General features: G+C 38.7%; 2 protein-coding genes across 2 annotated transcripts; both read left to right on the top strand.

Annotated features, from left to right (window-relative positions):
- The first annotated feature begins 3,020 nt into the window (after positions 1-3,020).
- LOC135362982 (keratin-associated protein 9-3-like) lies at positions 3,021-3,434 on the top strand. The gene has a single exon (XM_064582868.1). The coding sequence runs from the start codon at positions 3,021-3,023 to the stop codon at positions 3,432-3,434; it is 414 nt and encodes a 137-aa protein (XP_064438938.1).
- Positions 3,435-5,645: 2,211 nt separating this feature from the next.
- LOC135362983 (keratin-associated protein 9-3-like) lies at positions 5,646-6,014 on the top strand. The gene has a single exon (XM_064582869.1). The coding sequence runs from the start codon at positions 5,646-5,648 to the stop codon at positions 6,012-6,014; it is 369 nt and encodes a 122-aa protein (XP_064438939.1).
- Positions 6,015-12,537: the final 6,523 nt, after the last annotated feature.

Below are 12,537 nucleotides of genomic sequence, written 5' to 3'. Positions count from 1 at the left end.
AACGGCATCCAAATAAGAAAGAAAAAAGTAAAATTGTCCCTACTTGCAGATGACATGATATGATATATAGAAAATCCTAAGGACTCCACAAAAAAAAAAGAATAAGAAAATGGTTAATCAAATTCAGTAGAGTTGTAGGATACAAAAATCAATATACAAATCAGCTGCATTTCTATATACTAACAACAATCTATCAGAAAGAGCAATTAAGGGGTGCTGGGTGGCTCAGTTAGTTAAGTGCCAGACTCTTGATTTCAGCTTAGGTCATGATTTCAGGGTTGTGAGATCGAGCCCCACATCAGGCTCTGCACTGGGCATGGAGCCTGCTTAAGATTCTTTCTCTCTCCCTCTCCCTCTGCCTCTCCCCGCTGCTCTCTCTCTTAAAAAAATAATAAATAAGGATAAATCTTAAAAAGAGAGAAATTAAGAAAACAATTCCATTTATAACAGCATCAAAAAGAATAAAATACTTAGGAATAAATTTAACCAAGGAGATGAAAGATCAGTGTACTGAAAACTAGAAGACATTGATGAAAGAAATTAAAGAAGGCACAAATAAATGGAAAAGTATTCCATGCTCATGAATTAGGAGTATCAGTACTGTTAAAATGCCCATACTACTCAAAGCAATTTACAGATTCAATGCAATCCCTATCAAAATTTCAATGGTATTTTTCACAGAAATAGAAAAAAGAAACATCCAAAAATCTGTATGGAACCACAAAAGACTCTGAATAGCCAAATCAATCTTGAGAAAGAGGTACAAAGCTGGAGGCATCATACTTCCTGACTTCAAACTATATTACAAAACTACAGTATTCAAAACAGCATGGTACTGGCATAAAGGCAGTCATATAGACAAATGGAATAGAAGAAAGAGCCCAGGAAGAAACCTTTATATGTACAGTCAAATAATTTTCAACAAGAGCGTCAAAACCATTCAATGGGGAAGCACAGTCTTTTCAACAAATGGGGCTGTGAAAAGCGGATATCCACATGCAAAAGAACGAAGGTGGACCCTTACATTACACCACACACAAAAATTAATTGAAGATGGATAAAAAACCTAAAGTTAGGAGCTAAAACTGTAAAACTCTTAGAAGAAAACACAGGGGGAAAGGTTCATGACATTGGATTTGGCAGTGATTTCTTGGATATGACACCAAAAGCATATACAACAAAAGTAGAAAACACATAAATTTAACTATATCAAAATTAAAAACTTTTGCAAAGGACCAATGAACGAAATGAAAATTCAATCTACAGAAAGGGAGAAAGATTTGCAAATCATATATCTGATAAGAAGCTAATATCTAGAATATATGAAGAACTCCTACAATCAACAACAATTAAAAATTGGGCAAAGGACATGAATGGACATTTCTCCAAAGAAGATAAACAGCCAACAAGCATATTAAAAAATGTTTCATATCATCAGTCATTACAAAAATGCAAATCAAAACCACAATGACATACAACCTCATACCCACTAGAATGTCTAATCTCAAAAAACCCAAAAAGTGCTGGCAAGGATGTGGAGAAATTGGAACCCTTGTGTACTGTTGGTGGAAATGAGCAGCCACTATGGGAAACAGTATGGCAGTTACCCAAAAAACTTAAAATCTGTAAATTACTTTGAGTAGTATGGGCATTAATCACAATAGCCAAAAGGCTGGAAGCAGCCCAAGTGTCCATCAATGGATTAACGGATAAACAAATTGTGGTGTATACATACAAAGGAATATTATTCAGCCTTAAAAAGGAAGGAAATTCTCATACATTCTATAACATGGATGAATCTTGAGGACAGTATGCTAAGTGAAATAACCCATTCATTAAAAAGACATACTGGATAGTTTCACTTATATGAGGCACCTAAGTTGGTCAAATTCATCTAAACAAAGAGTGAAAAAGTGGTTACCAAAGGCCTAGGGAGGAGAGAATGGAAAGGTTGTTCTTTAATGGACAAAGAGTTTCAGTTTTGGAGGTTAAAAAGAGCTCTCCAGATTGCACACCAATGTGAATGTACTTCACACTAGGGAACAGTGCACTTAAATGATTAAGATGGTAAATTTCACATTATGTGTATTTTACTATAAATAAAACTTTTTAAAAATACATCTAGACCCCAACTTTTATTTAGATGATCTATCTATCTATGCTGGTTTATGTCTGTAAAAGCAGGGAGAAAGGTGTCAAAGAATATGCACTAAACTGTTAATATTTATTATTTCTGAAGTACTAGTTGTGGAGGGAATGGGTGTTTTGGAGAAGAGAGGAAAAATATTAAATTTCTTTATATGCCTGTGTACTGTTTGACTTGTTAAAACACGTATTCATTACTAGCATGTATTTTTAATTTAGTAGAGTCAGAAAACAATCTACCAGCAAAAGTCACTAAGGGTTTCAACTGGGAATATGTACACTGATGGTTGAAGGCAAAAATACTGGTTAGAGCTCTTAGTATCCTGTAACTTGCACAAACAGATTCTAGAAAGGCATAGTGCTTTGGATGTTGATTAATTTGGATAGCTCATGTTTTGATGACACTAATGTTAGTCATTCCAAATCTGAACAAATTCTATTTATGAAGTCCTGATCCTTAATTTAGTGACTACTTAGGAAAAAAATGCTCAATTTAGATAAACTTGGCCTACAGGTTAACAAAGGACAGGTATGACAAAGCAAGCCAGGGTTGGCCCAACTCTAGTCTGTCATGTGATTTGCATAAAGAGGTGTTGCTGATTGGCTTCTATAATGATCCAGAGGGCAAAGAAGAAATATAATGAGACTTAACTGAATAATGACCAAAGCAGGCTACTGAAATGCTATTAATAACTTTCTAAACAACTCAGGGATCAGCCAATCAGAGACTTACTTTGCAAATGGTATCAAGGAACAATACTGAATGTCAGGGAAATATGCACCTCTAGGAAATATATAAAAGGCCAGATGTAGAAGGTGCAGCCAAAACTCAAAAACTTCTCTTAACAATCCAACTCTCAACCCAGCTCCTGACCATGGCCTGCTGCTCCACTAGCTTCTGTGGATTTCCCACCTGCTCCACCAGTGGGAACTGTGGCTCCAGCTGCTGCCAGCCCAGCTGTTGCCAGCCCAGCTGCTACCAGCCCAGCTGTTGCCAGCCCAGCTGCTACCAGCCCAGCTGTGGTGGGACCAGCTGCGGCACTGGTGGTGGCCAGGAGGGTGGCTACGGAGCTGTGAGCTGCCGAGTCAGGTGGTGCCGCCCTGACTGCCGCGTGGAGGACACCTGCCTGCCCCCCTGCTGTGTGGTGAGCTGCACGCCCCCAACCTGCTGCCAGCTGCACCACGCCCAGGCCTCCTGCTGCCGCCCATCCTACTGCGGACAGTCCTGCTGCCGCCCAGCCTGCTGCTGCTACTGCTGCCAGCCCAGCTGTTGTGAGCCCACCTGCTGAAAGCCAGGCTGCTGATTAAGAATGAAAGGGGAAACTAAACAAACTGCTCTGATCTCTGAAGAAGGGTTCAATTTTACTCCCATGCTAAGTATCATGATGTTTCTAAGCTACTCAGAAATAATGGGTCTTAGACAGGACCCTCTTGGATGTGTTGAATTAGCACACTGAAAGCATGTATCAATCAGAGTATCTAGATATCCTGCCTTGCTTGAAAAGACACCAGGGTAGGGTATTTCTTCAATTCAGTAACATCTCTGTCTCCTATCTCTTGATCCCCACGTATTTTCAGACCTGCTTTCTCCTCAAATATCCCTTTAATTTCAAATAAAATGTTTAAATGTGTAAAGCAAACTGAGTTATTTTCTTCCTTCTACCTCTAAGCTTGTCCATCTTTAGCTGGAATTCAAGAAGAGTGGATTTGCATTTTGATAATAATCCTAAAGCATAAACATAAAGTCTAAATCAGAAAGATTAAATACTAATTACATTATGCTTAAATCCATCAGTTAATAAAATGCTCCATGCATTAAATAATCTTCATAGTTATTCAAATACTTAAAATGTTCTAACCTATTATGATTAGGTCTAAACCAGTAAAGTCACTTTTGGCTAAAATTTTCAGGTTGCTCAAATCTATGGGATTTCTACCTAGATTTACCTCTACCATTTTAATCTCCTTCCAGTTTATATACTAGATGTTCTCCTTCATGTGTGCCTAACTAAAGATTATATTACTAAGTAAATTTTAAAACATCTACCAGATACTATCTTTTAGATACTATTTTCCAAATGCATTCAGGTTTAATTCCTAGGCCTTAGCCTATTATATTCTTCTCACTCATCCCCAAATTGCTAAGTTTCAACTCCCAACACTCATCTCCATTTACTTGAGTTCCTATAAAATGTATCTCTGATCTAAATGAGGGTAGAAAAAAGAGCCAGGGAGATACCCTGTGAGTTCTACCATCACCACTAGTCAGACACATGCATTAGAAATCTCAAACTAGGTATGTTGCACTTTGCAACCCAATCTGAAAGATGTTCTCTTAGGAAGTTAACATAAATCTAGAAAAAAAAATACCTTTGCCATTTAATTTTTTAATTCCACATTAAGTATTTTAGTGCAACATATAAAATCCAATAGGACAAAATACAGGACACTTTATGAAAAATATTTTTCAAGTTATTTACAAGCTCCCAGCACTTACCTCTATCATTTAATTGGTAGCAATGATAGATCAAACATAATTGACAATGCTAGATCAAATGCATTTCAAAGAATATAGTAGTAGATGGCAGTACATTCTTCAAAATGTCATAACTCCCAGATGCTTTTCCCTGAGACTTGGTTCAAATATTCCAGCAGTAGAAAAATATTTCATCACTTCCTACTCTCTTTTGACAATAACAAGGACTCCTCCATGAGAGGCACTACAGCTTGAAAGTTCTATTAAATCATTTACAAGTGGTACATGTGTCCATGAATCATGTCTTTTACTCCACCCATTCAAAATCAGATTTGGTAAGCATTTATTAAAGTTCTACCTGAAGCTAAGCACTCTGCAAGATACCTTTATATAAACTATGTCACTTGGTTCACAAGAAAAGATTTCTGACCTAGAATACGAGTAATATTTACATATTTCAAATTGATTGAAATCAAAGGAACTATAATAGTAATTTGATTTGATGTTGGAGTAAATTAGTTGGAAGCTTTTAATTATGTATGACCAAAGGTACTCTTCAATTCAGGGGATGTTCCACTGTCCTAAATTCAACAGAATTCAGTCTGTAAAGCCAGAAAGAAAAAATAAGAGTTAAACCTAAGAGCACAATTAGCCTTAGCCTTAGACATATAGACAGAGTGTCACGTGCCACCTCTACAAAATGAGGGTGTTGACGTGGACTAAAATGGAAGGACTCTTTGAACGTGGAAAACCACAAATGTATTCCAAAGAGCAAAGGACCAATATGAGGAGTCCAAATGAAACTATAAAACAAAGTAATTTCTAAACTGCTGCTCATAATGGGTCATAAGTATTTCAATGTAAGCCAATCAGAGAACCAATGAGGAACAAATTTAAACAAAAACAAGATATGTTAAGAATTTTATAAATAGAAGCTGGCTCAGATATATAAAAGGCCTGCCTGACCTAGACTTTACCACCAAAACACCTACAAGCAACCCAACTCTCAACCCAGCTCCTGACCATGGCCTGCTGCTCCACTAGCTTCTGTGGATTTCCCACCTGCTCCACCAGTGGGAACTGTGGCTCCAGCTGCTGCCAGCCCAGCTGCTACGAGCCCAGCTGTGGTGGGACCAGCTGCGGCACTGGTGGTGGCCAGGAGGGTGGCTACGGAGCTGTGAGCTGCCGAGTCAGGTGGTGCCGCCCTGACTGCCGCGTGGAGGACACCTGCCTGCCCCCCTGCTGTGTGGTGAGCTGCACGCCCCCAACCTGCTGCCAGCTGCACCACGCCCAGGCCTCCTGCTGCCGCCCATCCTACTGCGGACAGTCCTGCTGCCGCCCAGCCTGCTGCTGCTACTGCTGCCAGCCCAGCTGTTGTGAGCCCACCTGCTGAAAGCCAGGCTGCTGATTTCCAGTTGCCCAGGACACAGGATCTCTGAATAGCATATCTCCTCAACCACCACTGGACCACCACAAGTTCTTAGACTTCCATTTGTGTTTTAGTTATGGGGGCTACCAAGTATATGAGTTTTATCTGATTTCATTCTGCAGTGAATACCCTGACTGTCCACTGCCGACACAGAAATGCTGTGAACCTACCAGCTGACTATCAAATGTTTTGGATATACTATTTCTGATTTTTCTGCAGGGTTGAAAATTACTGATATACTGTGGAATTAATCCTTGAGAACTACCCACAGATCTAATTCTTCCCTGCTTTATAATCTATTTTTAGCTCTGTTTACCTAACATTTTTGTCTAACATCAAAGGCACCAGAGTATAGTCAAGTGACACTCCTCAGTTGTTACCAGAGAGAATGGACTCTTCACTCAACATTCACTTTCTAAGGAGTAGGCTAGACTTTTTCATCTTTCAACATCTGATTCCATCCCTTTTTTTGCAGGGTGGGATCATAATGATCTTGTCTGCTGGCTATTTCAGTTACATCTATGATACAGTGTTTTCTGTCATTTCTTAATAAATACTATAACTGGGCAAACAAACCATAGTCTATGTTTCCACTTGTACCTAAAATGGGTTAACTGTGATAATTTGTGAATGCCCACTTGAAAGAAATACATTTATTTCTTTTTAAAAGAAACTGAAATCATATATAATGTATTCACTCATTCTTTTTTTTTATTCATTCATTCATTCTATAAACATTTATTGACCACCACTTCTAAAGCAGGGACTATGGAGATCAGAAAGATGAAGACTTAATTCTTATCTTTGAGGACTTTGCTATCCAGTAAGAAAAAGTATGTATGTGGGGCGCCTGGGTGGCTCAGTTGGTTAAGCAACTGCCTTCGGCTCAGGTCATGATCCTGGAGTCCCGGGATCAAGTCCCGCATCGGGCTCCCTGCTCGGCAGGGAGTCTGCTTCTCCCTCTGACCCTCCTCCCTCTCATGCTCTCTGTCTCTCATTCTCTCTCTCTCAAATAAATAAATAAAATCTTTAAAAAAAAAAAAGTATGTATGTGAAAATAGCTACAAACAATTTAACAAGATAAACTGTATTCTCTTAATAGTTGGTAGAAAAAAATCTCCCTCTACTTTAGGGAGATGTTTCCGTGGCCAATAAGCCTTGATGGTCCAACTTACAATAGGTGCATCACATGTGACATGCATGTTAGCAAACATAAAAACCCTAAGAGAAGGATGTAAAATAATTACACGTGAGGCAGAGAGAAGGATTTTTTTTTTTTTTTTTTTTTACTCCAGAAAGGGAGTGAGAAGAAGAAAGAAGAGAGAGGAGAGACCCAGTCAGAAGGTCATGAATATTACTCTATGATTCATCCCCATTAAGTTACCAAACTCCCACAATCCTTAGGGTAGGTCAACTTTCCTGTGAATACCAGAGAAAGAGCTGAGTTTCATGTCTGGGTTGATTCAAAGGGAGTTGGAGACAACCCAGGACCCAGACAGAGCAGGGGAAACTACAAGAAAGTAATGCCTCAGGAACGCTCAGAAATTGTGGAGAGGCTCTGGATGGCCATTGCTGTGGAAAGTAATATCCTGGTTATGTAGACTGCAAAAAAGAAGATGGAAGGGCCAGAAATGGGATTTCAAAGAGGAAAAGATCACTTTGGGACCAGCAGGGGTTATGTCGGGAGCAGCATTTGGAAAGGCTTCACAAGGGAAGCAATCTTTGGGGCCCTGAAGATCATTCTAAATGGGAGGAAAAGAGTGAAAAAAGAGTTCAAGCTGCACACCATTAGAGTGGCTAAAATCCAAAGCAATGACAACACCAAATGCTGGTGAAATGCTACTGGAACAACAAGAATTCTCTCTCACTGCTGGTAGGAATGCACAATGGCACAGCCACTTTGGAAGACTGTTGGGCTGTTTCTTACCAAGTTAAACATATGCTTATCATACAATCCAGCAATTGTGCTCCTATGTATTTATCCAAATAAGCTGAAAACTTATGTCCACACAAAAACCTACACATGAACGTTTATAGCAGCTTAATTCATAATTGCCAAGAATTGGAAGCAACAAAGATGTCCTTCAATAGGTGAATGGAAAAACAAACTGTATTACATCTATGCAATGGAATACTATTCTGTGATAAAAAGAAATGATTTATCAAGCCACAAAAAGACATGGAAGAATATTACATGCATATTGTGCGGGCGCCTGGGTGGCTCAGTTGGTTAAGCGACTGCCTTCGGCTCAGGTCATGATCCTGGAGTCCCGGGATCGAGTCCCACTTCGGGCTCCCTGCTCAGCAGGGAGTCTGCCTCTCTCTCTGACCCTCCCCCCTCTCATGCTCTCTATCTCATTCTCTCTCTCAAATAAATAAATAAAATCTTTAAATAAAAATAAAAATAAAAAAAATAAAAAGGCTATGTGCTATATTATTCCAACTATAGAACATTCTGAAAAAGACAAAACCATAGAGACATCAAAATGTTGCCAAAATGTTCTGACTACTATGCCCCGCAGATGCCTGTAGTCCAGCACTAAAATAACAAGCTTATAGATTTAAAAAAATAAAGTTATAGAAATAGAAACAGGACTGGCCTGTGAAATCTAAACAGAAGTCAGTTATGGGCTTTTAAGAAACCTTCCTTTTATTGATAAAAGGGACATATACTGCTGGTGCTTCTACTTCCTCTTCACCCAGACTATTCTTTTCACTTTAAACACAGATATGATTCCTGGAACTACAAAATCTCAAGACAATGGAAGGGACACTGGTCCTGACATAGCTGAGCCTCTGCACCATTACTAGCAGCTGCCTACCTGTGAGAAGAGTAAGTCCTTTGATCTGTTGGTTTTTCCAAAACTGGAAACCTAGAATATTTCTAACCACTACACTATGCAAGAGACTGCAGTAAGCTCTCAAAATGGAAACTTCCTATATATGACACCTATAAGGACTTGAGATGCATAAACAGTTAAGTGATAGGAAAAGCACATCAATTACAAATTCTAAAGCAAAAGAAAGAATTTTTAATTGAGGTTCATTGACCATAATATGGGTATATGGATAACAAAAGGGATAGAAGAAAATCAGGTGGGGGGATTAAGGTAATAAATGATGGAGAAAAGAATGAAAAGGAAAAGCACAAAATAGAGGAGAAAAGACAGAAAAAACAATGAAAAGACTAGGGACAAGAGGCAGAAAAGAAAAGGGGGGAAATGATGGGGAAGACAGGCATGAAGGAGAGAGTGGAGAACCACCATGACCTATGGGCTAATTACACTTTCTGCACACTTTATTTAACACTTACATCAATCCTTGAAATAGATATTGTTATCCTGGCTTGTAGGTGAGGAAAGTAAGTCTAAATGAATCTAAGTAGCTTGCTTAAATCACATATTCTTATAAGTAAACAAACAAACAAACAAACAAACAAACCCTGTAAAATCTGAACCCAAATCTTCTGACTCCAAAACTCACAGAGAATGAAATTAAGTAACTAGACTTGAAGGAGGTGTGAGGAGGTTCAGAAGATTTAAAAATGGCTATTTGGAAGCTGTGGAAGTCAGAATAAGTTCCTCTTTGTGTCAGTTACTGTCTCTCAGTCCACCTGGATAGCCCAGGATAACCTCTTTATTTTAGAGTCAACTTATTAGTAACCTTAATTACAACAGCAAAGTCCCTTTTGTCCTGTAACATAACATATTGATGGGTATGACACCGGGGCTCAGAGGTCATAGGGCCCCAAATTCTGCCTACTCAAGGGATTACCAGACACTATGTTGACACTAACTCCTAAAGACCCAAAATGTCACTCCAGTGCATCAGTGAAAGTGGTGGCTGATGGTGGCCAGATGATAGTTGGAGTCTTACCACTCATTTTAATCAAAGTGGACCCAGTAGGTCCAGAGATCAATTCCTCAATTTGGGAATCTATAACTCGGATAATCTTCTTGACAATTGGCAGAATCCCCACATTAGCACTCTGGCTTGAGGAATAAAGCTCAAATGGTAGGAAGAACCAAGTAGAAGCCACTGGACATTCCCCTCATTACAACAGTAGTAAATAAAAAATGGTATCAGATCCCTGGAGGAATTGTGAAGATGAGTGCCATTTTCAGACACTTGAATAAAGCCCAGTGGTGATACCTAGCATCTCCCCACTTACTCTCGTTTGTCCTATGGAAAAAGCAGACAAATCAGAATATAAGAGTAATTATCTACATTATTTTAAACCAATTTAGGTAATGGCCCCAATTGGAGCTGATGTTCCAGATGGAGTCTCTTTCATGGAACAAATCAACATAGCCCCTGGCAACTGGAAGTATGCAGTTTTTGACATGAAAATGCCTTTTTCTCCATATCAGTTTGCTAGGACAATCAGAAGTAGTATGCTTTTAACTGCTATGACCAACAGTAACCTTACAAATACTGCCTCAGGGCTGTGTCAACTCTCCTGCTTTCTGTCATAATATACTCAGCAGAGATCTTAACCATCTTGACATTCCACACATCGTATCAGTCCACTGCAGTGATGACATTGTGCTCATTGTTTGAGGAGCAGGAAGTAGCAAGTACTTTAGATGTCTTAGTAAACACATGTGAACTCCCGGGTTGGAGGTAAACCCCACAAAAATTAAGGAGGTCACCACCTCAGTGAAACCTCTTGGAGTCAAATTGTCTAGAACATGTTGAGATCTCCTTTCTAAAGTGAAAGAAAACCTGTTGTCCCTTGAACTATCTCCGGCTAGGAAAAGCACAACTCTTGGTGGGCCTTTTTGCATTTTGAATTCAATATATACTGTATTTTAGTGTGCTAGCGTAACCCATCTACTGACAACCTGAAAAAGACAGGACCATTATGGATTTTCCTTTCAGAAATGAAGATTTAAATCATCCCCTAGCAGGTAAAGAATCTCAACCAGTTGAAGTCCTGATTGAGCATAAAGAAAACATGAAATGTGTAGTGGAGGCAGAGAGTTATAAATATCAACTACAGTCTTATGACCAATTAGAAGGATTATAGAAACTATGTGTATTTTCTTCCTTTTCTTCTCCTTTCTCCTTCCCTTGTTTAGTGCCATATGCTGTACCCAGACTAAACTTCAAATGAACCCAATTTCATTTAATATTCCATCAGTTCTGTGAAACAGTTATCTTGGTTTTGTAAGATGAGTAAATTAAATCTGAAAGAGGTTAAACAAACTGAAATCAGGATCTCAAAGAGATATGTGTACTCCCACGTTCACTGCAACATTATTCACAATATCCAAGACATGGAAGCAAAATAAGTATCCAACAATGAATGATGGATAAAGAAAATGTGATATTTACATACAATGGAATATTATCCAGCTTTAAAAAAGAAAGAAAATCATGTTGTTTACATGGATGATTATGCTAACATAAATAAGCCAGATACAGAACAAATCCTATATGACACCACTTTTATGAGGAATCTAAAATAGTCAAACTCATAGAAGCAGAGAATAGAATGGTGGTTACTGATGTGGAGAAAAAGGAAAAAAAAAAATTAAATTTCCTTACAACTTACAGCCCATTAACAAGTATTTGATACAGGCCAAGTAACCTTTCTCCAGGAACTCAACTGCCTCAATGTTAATACTTTGCTAGAGGCAAAAGAAACCTTAGCTTGACATTAGCCAGACTTCCAGGATCCTGCAAAAATCCCTTTGGAAACTTCCTTTATCTCTACCCCCACCCAAGATATAGGTTAGCAATCATCCTCCAAGCATATGGAACACTGATATTCACCTGAAGGGTCTCATGATTAAAGTTTTACTAGATAGTAGTAAATGGACTTTTCCTAACAACTACTAGCCCCTCAGGGTCCTGGAAATCTTGCTTCCAAGTTCCTCAGAGACTCATGCTATCCCTAATGCCCTCCCAACTTCAAAGTATACAATCAGCCACTCTTCACAACCCCAGTACAGCTCTTTCTGCCCACAGGTCCTGTCCCTGTGCTTTAATAAAACCACCCTTTTTGCACTGAAGATGTTTCAAGAATTCTTTATTGACTGCTCATGAACCCCAATATTTCACATCAGTTACCAGAGGTTCAGGGGTGGGGAGAATTGAGGAGGTAATGGTCAAAGGGTACAAAGCTTCAGTTATGCAAGATGCATAAGTCTTAGAGATCTACTGTGTACCACAGGGTCTATAGTTAGCAATACTGTATTGTACACTTAAAAATTTGCTAAAAAGATGTATATTAAGTGTTCTCATCACAAAAAAGTTGGAAAAAGAAGAGGAAACTTTGGGAGTTTATGGCATTGATTGTGCTGTTTCACTGGTATATACTTATCTCCAAACTCATCAAGTTATTTAAATTTAAATAGCTTTTTGTATGTCAATCATATCTCAAAGTAGTTTTTTAATGAATAAAGAAAGTTAAATAGCTTGCTTATAGTCACACAGCTCAGAAGTAAAAACTAAAATATGAACCCAACTCTGACTCCAAAAC

Source organism: Mirounga angustirostris, unplaced genomic scaffold (genome assembly GCF_029215605.1).
Source record: "Mirounga angustirostris isolate CCGP_5_RB_7025 unplaced genomic scaffold, mMirAng1.0.hap1 SCAF_17, whole genome shotgun sequence".
Lineage (NCBI taxonomy): Eukaryota > Metazoa > Chordata > Mammalia > Carnivora > Phocidae > Mirounga > Mirounga angustirostris.
The sequence above is the reverse complement of the archived record's forward strand: the minus strand, read 5'-3'. Positions and strand labels throughout refer to the sequence as shown.

Excerpts from the sequence above, each read along its gene's own strand:
- LOC135362983 (XM_064582869.1), top strand. The coding sequence starts at position 5,646 with ATGGCCTGCTGCTCCACTAGCTTCTGTGGATTTCCCACCTGCTCCACC.
- LOC135362982 (XM_064582868.1), top strand. The coding sequence starts at position 3,021 with ATGGCCTGCTGCTCCACTAGCTTCTGTGGATTTCCCACCTGCTCCACC.